Here is an 18,389-nt window from a genome sequence, read left to right on the forward strand (position 1 = left end):
CAGATAGATTGACAGACATGGCATAATATACTTGTTCTACTTCTAATAAAGTCAAAAAAGTAAAAGTTTCTTTTATTGATTAGTTTTACTAATAAGGGTCTTTATTGTAATCTCATGTGTCTCATTTTGCTTTGTTTGCAGCCATTATTCAGGCATTTAGGAAATGTCTTGTCTGGGAAAAAAAAGTTTGCACCTTTTAATTAAAAGGTGTTAAAAATACTAAAACATCTGTTTAAAAACGGTTTTAAAAAACACAAATATTTCCAGTATATTTTATTTGTAACATTTCTGCTATTAAGATTTAAGGGTTAAGGAAATGAACAACATCTGCAACAATACAATTGTCATTCTCTAAAGTTGACATTTCTAACCATGATTAAGGTTGCAGTTAACACAGTCATTTAATAAACCCATTTAATCATATGTAAACAGTGGATTATTTATTGCGACACGTTGTCTGTCGACAAGTTGCACAATTTTGGGTCGTAAGAGATTTGAAGTACTGTGTGTACATTTCAAAACTTTCCAAATGTTTGTGAAACAGCACACTGATGCTATATACTATTGGCCAAACATGCAAATACAGTGTGTGAACATTGCTGCATAATAATCACTTCTTTCCCTGTCATATACCTGTCATTCTAAAAACAGGACAAACGAAAAAGAAGTTTTCAAATCCTTTTTCATATAACAGTCAGACTGTTAAAGGGAAGACTTTATCCCACACTTAAGGATAGAAAAAATCCAAATAAAATCACCATAAAACCCTCGGTAAGCACAATGTTAACCGCATGGAAATGGGGACAACAAAATAACATAAGAACAATCAGATATTGCATTTACTGTATCTATGGATTATTGTTTCCAATTTAACACAATTTTCAAATATGTATGCTGTAAATATGATTAATATATTGAAGTCCTCATGTGCGGCAGTATTGCTTCTCTTTTTAACATCACAATGGTATTATAAAGAGCAAAAAAATGTATTAGACAATTAATCACTTCATAATCATCAATTGTTTCCAAGATGAAACATTAAATGAAAAAAAAAAAAAAAAATTAATTAACTAATGTGATTATATCATGTATCACACAGTCTAAATCAACCTAATGTCCTAAATCGTTCCTATGTCTGCACTGATACAATACAAAAACTGGTTATGGGCCTTTTAAATAGTCAGGCATATCTTCGTATACATTTACAAAATAAGGTTTCAGACCCTGAGTGAAGCAAATATCACTTTGTTAGGGCTGTGTCAAATTAGACACAATTTTAAGCTGAAAGGAAAACATTTTATGCATTCAGTTACTTACAATCCCTATTCAGACTGCTTTTCATATTTGGATTTTTAACAAACTTATATTCAACATTACAAGCAAAATTACCATTCTGATCTAATAAAGCAAAGAGAAATATCACATATACAATTGTAAATATCTTTAGAAAAGCTCAGTTTGCAAATATGTGGTACTAAACCCCCTTTACTGTCATGTTTCTGCAGAATTAAAGTCTTAATTCTGGGCTGTGACACTATGGTAGCCTACTCATTAGACCCCATTATTACAATTATTAGTGTCTGTTAATTGTCAAGAAAAGCAATCCATGTCCATGGACTAACCCTCTCTTAGTTATACATCCGAGTGCAGGAGTTACCACACCACTTCTAATCTTGTACTTCTAATCTTATGAATTTACAAGCTTTTGTGTGATACAAACAGTTAATATGTTTAATACGTATCACATATTAATCATCATATCACCAAAGCTCGGTATATGCACATACACCTGACCTCACAGAATTATAAAACCGGATTGTGATTCGAATGAAACGTCTGCAATATCTGCAACATCCCACTAAAATATTACAGCATAAGCAGCAGCATTAAACCAATCAGTCCTTTGGGCATCACTGGCTCATTTAATGATGCCAGAACAATGGCGCGTTGACCCTTGACCCCACTCTCTTCTAATCAACAAGCGCATAAACACACTATATACCAGATAAAGCACTTAAGCAAATGATTCAGGCTGTACAGCCTATCATTCACACAGGATTTCTCTCACTGAACCAGTATGTATCCCCATATAGCATCAGGAAGGATGAGAGAGTGCACTTGTGGTGACACCAGACAACCTGACCATTCAGAAATATCTGCGCTGAGGCATTCCACAACAAGGGAATAGATTAAAACCAGTTGAACAAAGACTCAGCAGCAGTAACCGGTTCACAAGGACACGTTTCGCACATCATGCGTCTGCAGTGAATAAACAGCAGGGTCATGCTTTCACACTGACAGTGCTTCAGTAGCTACAGAAAGTGGTTTATGGGTTACTACTACATTGCATATTTCTTATCTAATAAAAAATGGGATTTCGATTGTGCAATTGAGAATTATTACTTTAAATTAGTAGGGGACGGCATTGAAATAGTGTTTACATGTATTCAAACACCTTTGTGTAACAATGCAATCCATTAAATAGTATTTGTATCCATTCCAAACAGCAATATAAAATGTTTTGTGCTGTGCGACCCCCTTACATCTGGCATGAACATTTTGTTTCCAGATTGCACCTTAATTCAAAATGCGTCTCCAGTGTGATCAAATTTCAGATCACACTTACATGTGCAAAATGCAACAAATCGACCCATTTTTTTTTAGATAATAGAGTACATTAACTAAAAATGTTCTGTCAGCTATAGAATTTTAAAAACATGGATCATTCAAAATGCTTTCAGTCGTTAATTTCTTTCGCCTAATGACAACGCATGTGCGTTTACACTTAAATAGAAGTAGGCTGAATTCGGAACCGCATACTACTATTTCAGCCACAGATATCGTAAACGTAGTAGGCTACGAGTTATACTAGTTTATGGTTCCGAATTCAGCAATAGAATCGATCCCAGACCATCTCAAAATTTGTTTTTTTCAGTCAGTGATCACAGGCATTTCAATCCTGATGTGAACACAGAGGATATAATAAAATAATATGAAGTGTAGGCTAATGCTGCTTACTTAAGACGATTTTATTCCTGGTTTTCCAGTCGCCAACAGTGAATTGAAATCGCTGACGAAATCAGAGGCAAATAGGTGCTCGTTCACATGAGTGACGATGGCTATATGAGTGAATTTTCAAATGGGCTACGCGATGCTGTGCCGATGCATCATAGATGACCTATATTTATTAAGCAAGTAAATGACAACATGAAATGAAAATTCACCTTTTTATTTTGTAAATGCATGTTATAAATCTTATTGTGACTGATTCATCTATGTAAATGATTATTATTAGCCTATTTTATTTATGTAGTGTGAAGTATAAAAGCAATATAATGTGTGGGTGGCATAAATGTCAGTGTGAATGCTGTAACCTCTTAATATTGCAAGCGAAAAAACTACACGCCGCAGATGCAGGATGCATGAAACGGTATTGAGGACCTTGGGTCATTATTGATTACAAAAATGCTTTACAGCAACATAAACATCAATTTTGGTTTAACAAGAGCGTAAGCAAGAATCTCTCCTCTGTCTATTCATCACCGCATGTGCAAACTGTGTAAAAAAAAAAAAAAAAGCCTAGTCGTATTGCAAATATAAACGATTCTGTCACTGTCATAATGCAAAAGAGCTCAAGGTGCAATTCAGGGGAAAATATCATAAAAACGAGTAGGTTGTTGAGGTGAACTGTAAAAGAAACGCTCATTCAGCGTTGTTCTCTGTAGTGGATGCCGTGGTTGCAGTGGCTTTAGCTACTGTTGTTGCCAGTCTGCTCACTGAAGCTCCCTGATCGAGCTCCTCCGCCTCCTCCCCGTCTGCCTCCTGCAGGGCGAGTCTGTGTGGTGGACGGGGCCGGGATCTGTGTCTGTATGGGTATAGGAAGAGGGCGGGGTCAGGCATGGCCATGGGCTCCTCCGGGCCCGTCACCCTCTCGCGCGGCACGCACTCCCTGGCACGCTCGACGTGGAGGTGTGAGGAGGGCCGGCTCGAGCTCCGCCGTTTGGGTTTGATCACTGCTGGGCTGCTAGCGCTGGCCTGAGATGAAGGGTGGACGGGGGGCTTGTCCGTGCCGAGCTGGGCCGGCCTCCTTCGCTGCTGCTGCCTCTGCTGCGAGAGTTTCTGCTTTGCTGAATGCAGCTGGAAGGACAGGTATGCAGCCGCCTCTGTCTGCTGCTGCAGCTCAGTGTTGAGCACAGTGGTCCTGTGGCTGCGGTGTTTTAATTCCTCCAGGAAACGCCGCTCCTTCTCCTTCAGACTGGCACGGAGAGCGCCCACCAGCACTGATTTCTGGCTCAGCTCCCATCTCAGATCACTCTGGACCTCCTGCTGCTCCTGCAGATGCTCCTCCACCTCCAGACAATGGGCTTCCAGCTGCTGCTCTTCCTCCTGCACATCTGGAACACATATAGAACAGAAACTTTTATTGTAAAAACCCGATTCAGTGGTTCTGTGAACAAGTTTAAAGGGGTGGTATAATACCCTTTTCAGAAGATGTTTAATAAGTCTCTGATGTCCCCAGAGTGTGTATGTGAAGTTTTAGCTCAAAATTTCCCACAGATATTTTTATATAGCATGTTAAAATTGTCACTTTTTGAGGGTGAGCAAAAACGCACTGTTTTTGTGTCTGTCCCTTTAAATGTAAATGAGCTGCTGCTCCCGGCACAGTGGGCGGAGCTTCAAGAGCTCGTGTCATTTTACCTCACACAGACTTGCACTGAAAGTGTCAATGTTTATGTTCAAACCGGAGTCAGACAATAATGGAGAGACTCAAGAAGAAGTGACAACATGTAGAAGCAACAGGAAGTTTCTGAATGGTTATTGATGAATTTATGTAGTCTATGTGTAGTTATTTTCTAGTCATTGATTAGCATATTCTGTCATGATAATCTATAAATCGCGTTCTGGGGGCGGGGTTTATGTAAATTGTAGGGTTGGTGATGTCACTAACCCGGGAGGAATGTTGTGTAGTCCCTACCAGCCGTTTGTTGTAGTCCTTAAAAAACGATTTCTTTAAAAGCAAATATCTTCCTTTGCTTTGAACTTTGAGCGTTGTAACTTTACAGATGTTGTTTATGCTCAAACAGCAACATTACACACTAACTAAAATTAAAAAAGTGAAATCATAATCAACCACCCCTTTAAGCACTGTGTGAATTATCCCACGAATTTCAGGAAAATTTCTAACGGTTATTTTCATGGGATTGTCAGAAGTTTGTCTTGCACAACTTAAACTGTCTTTAGACGCTCCAAGCAAAATTAGTCAGCATCAACTGACAATCTTAAAAACGTTTAGGATAAAATAAAAAAATTAAAATAACATAATTAATTTGAAATAAAAATCTTTTGTAACATCATCAATGTCACTTTTGATCAATTTAATGCATCCTTGCTGAATAAAAATAATAATATATATATTTTTTTAAATCTTACTGACCCCAAACTTTTCATTGGTAGTGCATAATATGAGTAATTAAAATGTTTGGTGGTGTATATATATATATATATGGCCGGTTTCACAGACTAGGCTTAAGCTAGTCTCAGACTAAAATGCATGTTTGTGCTGCTTTAACTGAAAGCAACTTGCACTGATATTTCTTAAAATATGTCAGAGCCATTGTTTTCACAACAGTCTTTTGTTTTTTCTAAGGCATGTTTATAAAAGCACCTTAAATTCCCCAACTGAACTAAAACCTAATCCTGGCTTAATCTAAGCCCTGTCTGTGAAACCGGACCGTACTTTTGAAAACATCCAACTTTTTGTTTCGTGGGTTCAAACCTTAATTAGAGGATCAAAAACCCCCTGTAATTCATACATCTTAGAGTTTCACATTTTACATGCAGAAGCTTCATCACACACTTCTGCTGCTGAAATGAGTGTATGATCTCATGAATGATCCACCTTGTGATATGAAACAGACATGTCTAATATGAACAAGCCCCTGCGTTTAAAATCAGATTTTAGCCGTAAAAGCGAATTTGTAACTAATCTGAGATCTAAAAGGTAAGTGGATGTGGTTGAGGAAAGCAGACAAAGAGCTCTTCTGTGCCCAAGGATTACAGACTCACTGAGTAAATCCAAATCAACTAATCTCAACTCTGGTCTGGCTACTGGCAGCGTTGCCATCTGTTCAAGGTTATCAGACACATTAAATGTCTAGGACAAGACCTCCCAGAGCATGCTTGACTACTGTGCCCACAAATCAGAGAGCAAATATGAAGTAAATTGCTTGCACACAAAGAAAATGACATAATTTGAAACAATTTTATTGGCAGAAATGACAAATTGTAAATCTACACTCACCTAAAGGATTATTAGGAACACCTGTTCAATTTCTCATTAATGCAATTATCTAATCAACCAATCACATGGCGGTTGCTTCAATGCATTTAGGGGTGTGGTCCTGGTCAAGACAATCTCCTGAACTCCAAACTGAATGTCAGAATGGGAAAGAAAGGTGATTTAAGCAATTTTGAGCGTGGCATGGTTGTTGGTGCCAGACGGGCCGGTCTGAGTATTTCACAATCTGCTCAGTTACTGGGATTTTCACGCACAACCATTTCTAGGGTTTACAAAGAATGGTGTGAAAAGGGAAAAACATCCAGTATGCGGCAGTCCTGTGGGCGAAAATGCCTTGTTGATGCTAGAGGTCAGAGGAGAATGGGCCGACTAATTCAAGCTGATAGAAGAGCAACTTTGACTGAAATAACCACTCGTTACAACCGAGGTATGCAGCAAAGCATTTATGAATCCACAACACGCACAACCTTGAGGCGGATGGGCTACAACAGCAGAAGACCCCACCGGGTACCACTCATCTCCACTACAAATAGGAAAAAGAGGCTACAATTTGCACAAGCTCACCAAAATTGGACAGTTGAAGACTGGAAAAATTTTGCCTGGTCTGATGAGTGTCGATTTCTGTTGAGACATTCAGATGGTAGAGTCAGAATTTGGCGTAAACAGAATGAGAACATGGATCCATCATGCCTTGTTACCACTGTGCAGGCTGGTGGTGGTGGTGTAATGGTGTGGGGGATGTTTTCTTGGCACACTTTAGGCCCCTTAGTGCCAATTGGGCATCGTTTAAATGCCACGGCCTACCTGAGCCTTGTTTCTGACCATGTCCATCCCTTTATGACCACCATGTACCCATCCTCTGATGGCTACTTCCAGCAGGATAATGCACCATGTCACAAAGCTCGAATCATTTCAAATTGGTTTCTTGAACATGACAATGAGTTCACTGTACTAAAATGGCCCCCACAGTCACCAGATCTCAACCCAATAGAGCATCTTTGGGATGTGGTGGAACGGGAGCTTCATGCCCTGGATGTGCATCCCACAAATCTCCATCAACTGCAAGATGCTATTCTATCAATATGGGCCAACATTTCTAAAGAATGCTTTCAGCACCTTGTTGAATCAATGCCACGTAGAATTAAGGCAGTTCTGAAGGCGAAAGGGGGTCAAACACAGTATTAGTATGGTGTTCCTAATAATCCTTTAGGTGAGTGTATATGGTCAATGGTCAAACTGCAAGGAGAATTCATTGGCATCTTCATCTTTTCCTACAGTAAATATTAAAATAAAATAAAATAAAATTCTGCAATTACACCTTCAATACTTCATGGAAATGTGACATGCTATTACTGTTTGTTTTGTGTTCTGCTTTAGATTATTTGCATCTTGTATTTTTCTAATTTGTAAGTCGCTTTAGAAAAACAAAAGCATCTACTAAATAAATAAATGTAAATGTATATTGCACTATTACCAAATCTTAAATCACTCTCACATTACTAAAAATGACATATCATTTACAGTATAGTGTCAGATATGAGTAGGAAAATGTGCCATAGAATTAGACAGAAGCATGGAAGAGCATCTGGCGTATGGCATGTCATTTATTACAATCAAACAAATGAAGGATAAAACATGTATTTTCCAGTATTTTCTAAAGTGTCTTTACGCTTACATTAATGTAATGTGTTTCAGATGAATTACAGGCTAAGTAGATTGAAAATGAATTCTGTAATCGGTGTCCTTCAAATGATCCACACAAACTTAATGACCTCGTGCTGAGTTCAACATCTTTCTATAATTTCTGTCTCTCGTGCTCTCCTTTATTTTACTGCAACTAGCACAGTTCTGTCTCTCAATTTGTCCAGATTGTCCCGATTTCACAGTCAGCCTCACCCCATGCGTCCAGACTGAGATGAGCTCATGGTGTGAATATAGAAAATGCTGTGTTATCTGATCCTTAAATCTGATCTCTACTGTTCTTCAGTGAGTTCACTCTTTGCTGCCTCTGACCCTTTTAATAGAATAGGTAATGAAACTGAGATGTCGACAACCATCAGTTGACAAAGACATTAGCGCAGATAAGAAGTGATGGACAAAAAAAAAGAAGATAAGTATTGTTCATTTAATACTCACATTGCGCCAGTAATATGCTTGTAAATTAGAAAATCATTTTCACTATCAATCAGTGTTTAGTTCCTCTGGGGCTTCTTTGAAGAATAAACTAACACATCCAAAATATCCTGATGTGTCTCAGATAAATAATCTTTCAAGCAAAGAAGTAATACATATGCTTCGGGAGTCATGACGCGGCATCAGTTAACACGCCCTATATACATTTTTGATGCACTGCACAGTTACCTCAGCAATTTATTTGCCGCATCCATGGGGAATATAATAATTAAGAATTTTTCCACAATATAAATTTTTTTCATGTATATATCACTCCACTTGTCTGTTTGTATATTGCAGACGGATTGTCAGTCAGTGCATTGATTTACATTGTTACGCCAGTAGGTGGCATTAAGTGACTGTCTTTATGAGGCATTGAATCATTCACTCAACCAATCAGTCTAAAACACTGATTCATTCGGGAACATCACAACTACGTATCCAGCTAACAGGGAACATTCTTAGAACTTTGGGTAATATTCTGGCAGGGTTCTCTCAAAGTTATGAACAAACGTTTTTCCAGTAACAAATAGAATGTTTGTTTAAATTTATCTGGTCTTTAATAATGTTTTTAAAACGTTAGGACAAAAACATTATTTATACATTGTTCACGGAGGTTTTTATTTCAAAATGTTAGAAGATTCAAAAGTAACATTCCCAAAATGTTTCCAAAATGATCAAAAGGAGTGTTCCCTTAACGTTCGCATAACCAAGAATAAACATTTTTTAAACGTTCAATAAACTGGACATTTAAAACGATGAGAGAACATTCTGAAATAATGTTTCCATAACTTAATGGGAACGTTAGCAAAAATTAATAATTTTTAGCTGGGTATGTGTTGCTCAGCGACTAAAAGGTTGATTCTACTTTTGTTTGGAATTATTTTCGTTGGCAGAGCACAAAAAGTAAATGGTGATATTATGTCTTAAATGTAAGTTACACAATACTGACTTCTTGTTTATTGATCTCTTATTTGAAAGCAATATCACACTCACAATCTTGCTGCTGGAAACTTTGCAATTAGGCCATTTTACTGATAACAGCTTTGTTGGAGTAGAGAAGACATTAAAATAAAGGTGTTAAGTTAATTTATATATTGCTGAATATAAGTATTAGTATCTTTAAAAAAACTGTTATTGTCCCCAAACTTTTGGATGGTATAGTGTGTTATGTTCACATTGTGGTATTTGAATTAGATAACTGATTACATGTTTACTAAATAATTTGTAATTTGTACAAATACATTTTGAAACCTCTGATTATAATTTAGAAATCTATTTTTTTCTCTCCTGTACTCAGCTTTCTTGTGCTATTCCCCTCTGTCTCCTTGCCCGACTTTGTCTCAGCAAAATAGCATGCAGTAATTGGACACCCCCACTGGGACTGTGCAGCAAAAGCAGAGGAAAACGCAGGCAGGATCAATTTGTGGGTGGATGAGGCTGCGTCGGGCTGGAGGAGAGAGGGATGACCTGCAGTATGAAGAGGAGTCTTCTCCTTAACAATGATGCCTCTTGATGTGAAATTGACTAGTGTTTTAGATCAATTATTATTAATATCATAAGACAGTCATTAAAAACACTATATGTGCCTTGTTGAATCGTAACAACAAAAGAAGTGTTGAGTGCATCATTTTATTTATTATCAGTCAATATGATGCTTTCATGCTGGCTAAAGTCTTTCAAATGTGATCTAGTAATAACAGATACCAAAATATGTATGCAGATACTAGATGCTGTTGTATTAAATAGACCAGGCTACTACTGTTGTTCTTGTTGCTTTGTACAACTGAACACCTGTGCTAAAAATACATAAGTAACTCTGCTCACAAATAAATGAAACAACATTTTTTGGGGAAGGCAACAGAGCTCACCTGCTACGCTCCTGCCTGGGGGCTTCATGTTGAGTTCTTGGGTAAGTTCTGCAAGTAATAAACAGATGCACTGTTAATTCTGAACCGATTTTTTTATTCTGCATTTTGTATTCTGCATTTTGAAACTGACACATTCCAGAATCATTATAAATCATGCCATAAGTCTTGCATGATCCATAATCCAATTAATTGTTATTAGATAAAATGTCCCATCCTACATTTTACATTTCATTTGGCATAGATTATGGAAGTAAAAGCAATAAGAAGTCAAATAAAGCAATAATAAAGCTCAGTTTATTTATTAAATCATTATAGACTCATGTACAAACACTGATCAAAAGTGAGATCAGTAAGATTTTATTCAGCAAGGATTAAATTGATCAAAAGTGACAGTAAAGACATTTATAATGTTTCAAAAGATTTTTATTTCAATTAAATGCTGTTCTTTTGAGATTCCTATTCATCAAAGAATCCTGACAAAAATGCACCATGGTTTCCACATAAACAATTACTGTTGCTGCTTTCAACATTGTTTTCAATGTTGATGATAAGAAATATTTCAGCATATTAGAATGATTTCTGGAGTATCATGTGACTGTCACGGGTGGTTGATGGCAGACAGATGAGGAAGACGTATACGATTCAATTCAAAAGGTTTATTCTCTAAATATCTAACAGGAAGGCGAACGGATTGCAACACACTGAACATAGACAATACCGGACAATGAACTGAAACAGAACTGAACATATATACAGATGTTAATGATGGTGACTGATGAGTGCACAGCTGAATGTGATTAGTGTCAGTGACAACAAGTGAGTGATGACAAAACAACGAGTCCAAACTAACGTGAATGTGACTGAAGACTGGAGTAATGGCTTCTGAAAATTAATTTAAAAATAGTTATATTTCCACAAAAATGTTAAGCAGCACTGTTGTTGATTTTTTAACATTGTTTCGATGTTGATAATAATAAGAAATGTTTCAGCATATTGATGAGATTCCAGAATGATTTCTGGAGTATCATGTGATATTGAAGACTGGAGTAATGGCTTCTGAAAATTAATTTGAAAATAGTTTTATTTCAATTACAGTTTTCACTGAATCCTTACAAAATAAATGCTGCCTTGGTGAGCATAAGATACTTCTTTGAAAACATAAAAAAAAATCTTAGCCCACACTTTTTAAAGGGATAGTTCACTTTGTAATTAAATTTTGGTATGTTTTAGCTTACCTCAAGGGCATCCAAGATGTAGGTGTCTTTTTTTCCGCAGTAGTTTCAATTTTGATATTTTTAGGTCAATCCGTTCTTGTCTGTCAGTCATATAATGTAGGTCGATGGTCACTGTCTCAAAGAGCATGTCCGAGTGATCTGAGGGCGCGGGCGGGTATAGATATATACAATAGAAGTCGCCTTGGCGACTGCAGTTCATTGGGACGAAACCGTAGCCAAGGCGACATCTAGTGTATATATCTATACCCGCCCGCGCCCTCAGATCACTCGGACGTGGCTGTGTACAAGAGGTAAAAACGATATAAATACTGTTCGTTTTCTCACACAAACCGCTCGTTTCGTGTCTTAGGCCATCAATGTGTACTTACGATGGGGAATTGTTTAATTTGGACGACGGGGAATTGTTTTAATTTGGACTCTGTGCATGCTCTTTGAGACAGTGACCATAGACCTGCATTATATGACTGACAGACAAGAACGGTTTGACCTAAAAATATAAAAATTGAAACTACTGCGGAAAAAAAGACACCTACATCTTGGATGCCCTTGAGGTAAGCTAAAACATACCAAAATTTAATTTCAAAGTGAACTATCCCTTTAATGGTGAATTACATCAAAGGGTATCATAAGAAAAACTGATTTCCTGTGGTTATGAATTAGAATGATTGGTTAGAAGAGCAGAAAAGCCAAGAGATGAATATGCAATGTGCTGCTTTTTCTGCCCTAGCTGGCTCAGCACATTTACAGCAATGTTCAGGTAGAAAGGCTGTGTACTATATTACAGAGAGGGAAAACACAAGCCCTGCAATGACAGGAAGCTATTGACCTGTATTTCTCTCTCTGGAGCTTGTGCCATCAAAGAGATCAACGTAACCCTGCTCTTTTCTGCAGAGGATCCTGGCATTATGCATTAGATTGTGTGCCAACATTATGTTTGGAATAACATCCAATTAGTTGTGACTTATGACAAATGAAATGTGGCTGAAATGTATGCAAACTTAAATTAAAATACAGGAGACTGTACAGTGGGAATGGTCTTGACACACACCTGTGCAGCGTTTCTGGAGGGACAGGATCTCCAGGTGTAGTCCGTGCAGCAGAGACAGCTGTTCCTGTCTAAGGAAGACAATGCTCCTCTCCACGCTCTCCACCTGCCGCTCCAGTGAGACCACCGGTGATCCCTTTACCGTACAAAACACAGGGATATTTATTTACAGTATATAATGGTACGTTCCATTCCTCTAATCTAAACTCCCAGCGTTCCAAGAGTACTGACATTTAGTATAGTACAAAACTGGGACTGTCCACTGTTTAAATCAGAGCATCTGTCTTTTCTCTAACTCTATAATGCTCTCATCAGTCAGGAACTAAAAGTGGTGCAGGGATGACATATTTTTGTAGGCCAAAACCAGGAAACGAGTTAGCATTTTAGCACTTTCGGTTCCATCGTCTTGAACTCAAGGGGTGTTTCTCAAATGGAAAGCTGCATCCTTCCGAGACTGTGTCCTTCCTAGTTCTGAGGCTTGTAGGCTGGAGTCCTCCTCAGCAATTAAACGCTAGAATGAGACAGTCTAGTAAGAGCGCATGACTACGTCACTCACGCCCCCACGGGCACGGCACGAAAATACTATTAAAACCTACATTTGGATAAATGCTTTGTATTACAAATCTTTATATTAACTGGCTTTCTATTAATGCAATACAGTGAATGACAGCCGTCTGCGATCTCCCAATGGCTTACATTATTGGCAGTTTAGTGTTAGTGATTCATTTACAGCAAAACAAATGATTACATCTATGCTTTCATGTCTAAAAACATTATTTTTGACTTACATTTCAAAATAAACTCGGACAAGCTCAGTACCGACCTGTTTTCTGTCCGTTTATTTTTGTGAATTTAAATGTGAGCAAAGGATTGTGGGTAATTGAGATGGCCTTCAGCGATGGTTGATGACACGGCAGTTGAGATGTGCAGCCTTCATAGGATGCAGCCTTCCGTTTGAGAAACACCCAATGAGTTTTGAATGGGTTTTCATGTTTTGTGTAATTGGACTTTTAGTTTGTGTTTTACCCTATGTCTGTTCCTGTTTCTTGTCCTGTGTGCCATTTTTTAAAGTCCTTTGTAGTTTTTCTAGTTGATTAGTTCTGTGATGATTGCCCAGTTGTGTTTCCTCTAGTATTTATTCCCCAGTGTTTCTTGTATTCCTTGTTCAGTCTTGTCCTTGCATGCACTCTCAGAAAATAAAGTACATAATTGTACCTTTAGGGGTACAATGGCTTGTCACTGGGGCTGTACCCTCAAGGGTACAATATTGTACCTTACCTTTAAAAGAAACGGTACATATATGTACCTTTTAATGCTTTTTGACCCTCAAAAATGTACCTTGAGGTCCAATAATAAACCCTATGGGGTACGTTAGTGTAGATTGTACCTTGGGGGACAGAAATGGACTCCTACTGTACCCCTATTTGGATGTTTTGTTGGGGTGCTCATTCCGTTTCCCTGGTTTTCTAGTTCCCGTGTTTGTTTTGTTATTTATATTCTGTTAAATAAAATAACTGCATTTGGATCCAGCTCTCCTTTGTTTTTGAGTTTTGAGGGAGGTGAACACAAGCTCAAGATATTTTCATTTTATATTCTACGACACATAATACGTAAGGAATAATTGCTCTGTACGGAATAAAACGCTCTTGTGTATAGGACTAATTTCTTACTGATTTCCCACGCCTCCGTTGCTAATTCCAAAATATAATTTTAGAGCTAGTAACTGAGGCCATTGATAGCAGACTAATGCAGTTAATGAAGTTAGAGAGAGAAAGATTAAGCGTATTACCTGAGTCTGTGCGTCTCTTAACAGTGTTCTACAGCAGTGTCTCTAATAGCGAAACTGTAAGTTTATCGGCTTCATGAACAGCGCCGTTATTACCTCTCTCTTGAGAAATGTCATGTAGCTTTTCATTTGCTGAACTATTTAACTGATAAAATCGTCAGAACAGCGCTGACAACATGCTTCTGTGAGAGTGTGTGTCCGTACTGTATGTGTGTGCGTTTGAGTGGAGAGAGAGCGGGAGAAAGAGAGTATGTGCTTTCCATACATAATAAAATGTAATTTTGTCTCAAAAACATGGAAATAATTTGACATTTTTATCCTATAGTTTACTTGCTTGGTTTTGCTGTTGAAGGTTGTTATGACCTTTGAAATAACTGTAATCATTTGGCGAAGTGATAAGGAACTGTAATTCATTCTGATTCTAATGCGGTCAAGACCTGCCTGGAACTACTTTAGCCATGCCATCTGAAAATAATTGCACAACTCAGAACGTTCATCAACCAATCATATTCAAGCATTCATCAGCCCCATAGTATAAATCAGTAATATCCTCTTGTTTACTTGTCTTGTAAATGAGGTAGCTAAAAGTGGCTAAAAGGGACTACAGAGGTTGTCGGGGACATTAAACGTCATCATCCGAACAGGTAAACTCATCTTTTTACCAGTCCACTTTCACTGCATAGTTGTGTTCATAATCGTGCTCTTGCAAACTATTATAACTCTAACTTTTATAAGCTAGAGACCGAAAGAGTTGTCGGAAGTAAAGTGATGGTGACGTTGAAGTCATGCGACCATGGTATAGTTTGTTTATAGCCAACAGTTAGCTTTTGACTTCTGAAGATTGTATTTATGTTTTAAAATTCATAAATGTTGTGAAGCTTATCATGATAAACAAAATGCGTAAGAATCATACGCTTTTATTAGTTACACTTACAGACCTTACTTTCTGCAATAATCCAAAAGCCAATGGAAAAATCCTATTGGGTTTTTGTTGAAAGGAACCAGGGCTGATGCTAATTTCCTACAAAAATAGGCTACATCATCCCTGCACCACTCTGAAACCCTGGATTACAGAACATTTTGAAAATATTTTGTGTTGATATTCACTACAATATATGAGAGAAGAATGTTGTCCCAGGCCCCGTAATAAGAAGTCTAGCATAGCCTACTCTCTGTGCACCCATATTTGGTCCCGGGCCCCATGAATTTACATACACTAGGGTCAGAAATGAATTAAGACTTGGTGCAAAATTTTACGAAAATACCCATGAAATTCAAAATGTGGTACAAAATTCAGCAATATCTGATATTTATCCTAATGATTTATTTTACAGTATTTTACATCAAAGGTAATGGTTAGAAAATATGTCCTCTCCTCATAAAGCTAAAAAAAAATGGCCCTTAAAACATAAACAATAATGACTGAATTTCGGAATAGTTCTGATCTACCTGCTGACTTGACCCTTAAATGGTTGGTGTGACCTAATGTAGCCTAGGTCGATTCATTCATATTTTTGACTTGAATGATACCAATTTTATTGATACCATGCACATTTTAAAAATAGAGTGCATTTTAAGAGCACATAAGCACAGATTAACAAAATATTTTAACAAATAGGCCTAATATTAGGCTACTATATTATAATATCACTGACAAAAGATATTACATTTTTATTAATTTACTTGATAATTTGAACATTTTGTTTTGGCGTAATCTTCGTGTGACACATGATGTCAAATAAAACTTCTGAGGGTTATTCTGCATAAACACCCAGCGAGGTTATTAGAAACATTTAATGTCGACTGCTCGCAGTCGCAGATCCCTTACAACTAGGCTACATCGTAAAACATAAATGTCAATCAGCTAAATAGTCATTCTTTCTCATATAGGCAACACAATAAAAGCCTTAGGCTTAGATAACACTGCTGCGCATAATATTATACAGCACTCACCGTGTTTTCCATATTAGTATCCAAAAGATGAGGCGTTATAATGAAGAGGATGAACGTGCTCCTTCACTTCCACATCTCTGCCCTTCAACGAACCGACCCATGAACATACAGGATGACGACATCTTTAAAGAAGATCAATACACATCTCAATGGGAGAATAAAACACGGATCTGCCACGGAGTAACGGCAGAGGTTTCGCGAGAACGACGAAATCTCAATCCTTCACAATCTTGGCGAAAGTACTATTGCTTTATCCGACAATGTCACGATCGATTAAAGTGATGCCGGCGTTTAGCTGGCACAAGCGTGTTCGTCTGTCCTGCATCTACTGAACAGCAGCAGCATCATCATCATCATCATCATAGCGATGACAGACAGCAGGAAGAAGAGGCTCCTTCAGTACCAGGGAAATGATGCAACTGATGAAGGAAACATAACGATGCTCTGAGGAAACTCCACTGCAGATCCAATCATCTCACGCGCGCATCTACTAACTATACATTAAGCTAAGGCGCATTATGTATTGAAAATATCTAAACTAATGTTTAATTTAGCACAGCTGAATTAGACAACAGTTAGTTTCAGTCCTCGAATTTGATTGGCCGAGCGGCGTTTCAAGAGCACTAATTAGCATAGCAAATGGGACGTTTCGCAGTTTGAATCACTCGAGATCAGAGACAGATTATTTGGCTATTGCCATTTTATTTTTGTTTATTCATATTTTATTATTTGCATTGTTTATTGTTATTTTATTATTTGTATTGTTTATTGTTACAGAGTATTTGTGGCTGCGACGCAGAGATTTTACCCCTACTGTTACTGTATTTGCGTTGTGAAAGCGGAGTGGAGTTATTTTGTATGGTGCAAGAAGCGTTTGGTGGCTTCTCTCGCTCCAGACTGTATTATTTACTATTCCCTACAGTGGATGTCTTATATTCCACCACATTAGACAGTATTGAGCAAAATTTAGTGTACGAATGGATGTAAATATCGTGCGCTGGGGAGGATTGTGGAGCTGTCCCGCAAACACAGGCCTACACGATTTCATTAGACGACGACGAAATGTTCGACACGCAAAATAGTACATTAAGAGTGAATTCGGACAGCTCTGATTTCTGTAATTAATTTCATTAGCGAAAGAAGGCGGGAAACTGAAAACCAGAAGTGGAGTTAAAGACGAGAGTAAATTTCTGTCGCTGATCCGCTCCACTCGGGTTTTTCCAGACCATATTTTTAGTATGTGAGTTGATTCGTAACATGGAAGGCTGGACTATTTTTTATTTTTTTTATTTTTTTTTATTTTTAACTATCTTCATTAGCAGAGACGAAATTGACTATTCTACCACAAATTTGGTCTGAAGCAACATTTTAGAAAAAAAAAAAAGTGTAATTACAGGAAAATGATTCGGTTTAATGTTTAAAGCATATAGGATTATTAAAGGGGTGGTATAATGCGCTTTTCACAAGATGTAAAATACTCTCTGATATCCCCAGAGTGTGTATGTGAAGTTTGAGCTCAAAATACCCCACAGATATTTTTATATAGCATGTTAAAATTGTCACTTTTTGAGGGTGAGCAAAAAAAAAACGTTTTTGTGTCTGTCCCTTTAAATGCAAATGAGCTGCAGCTCATTGCACTGAGGGCGGAGCTTCAAGAGCTAGTGTCCTTTTACCTCACGCAAACACGCACTGAAATTTTCAAAAACATTTATGCTTTTATGTTCAAACCGAGTGAGAAAGATGGAGAGACGACAGAAGAAGTGACAACACGTAGACAACATTTCTTAATGGTTAGGGTCAGGAATTTATGTATCTTATGGTTATTGATTAGCATATTCTGTCTTGATAATCTATAAATCACGTTCCCGGGGGGTTTATGTAAATTTTAGGTTTAGTGATGTCACTAACCCGAGAGGAAGCTTGTGTAGTCCCTACCAGCCATTTGTTGCAGTCCTTAAAAAACGATTTCTAAGAAAATATCTCCCTTTGCTTTGAACTTTGCAGATGTTGTTTATGCTCAAACAGCAAC

General features: G+C 37.6%; 1 protein-coding gene across 1 annotated transcript; it reads right to left on the minus strand.

Annotated features, from left to right (window-relative positions):
• Positions 1-105: 105 nt before the first annotated feature.
• ccdc92ba (coiled-coil domain containing 92Ba) lies at positions 106-16,934 on the minus strand. Its single transcript, XM_082180571.1, has 4 exons — positions 16,361-16,934; positions 12,625-12,757; positions 10,342-10,389; positions 106-4,394 (listed from the first exon to the last, which is right to left on the minus strand). Exons 1-4 carry the CDS (start codon positions 16,370-16,372, stop codon positions 3,703-3,705), a joined length of 885 nt encoding a protein of 294 aa, XP_082036697.1. The 5' UTR covers positions 16,373-16,934; the 3' UTR covers positions 106-3,702.
• Between the last annotated feature and the right edge of the window lie 1,455 nt (positions 16,935-18,389).

The sequence above is a fragment of the Leuciscus leuciscus genome, assembly GCF_965113295.1.
Source record: "Leuciscus leuciscus genome assembly, chromosome: 9".
NCBI lineage: Eukaryota > Metazoa > Chordata > Actinopteri > Cypriniformes > Leuciscidae > Leuciscus > Leuciscus leuciscus.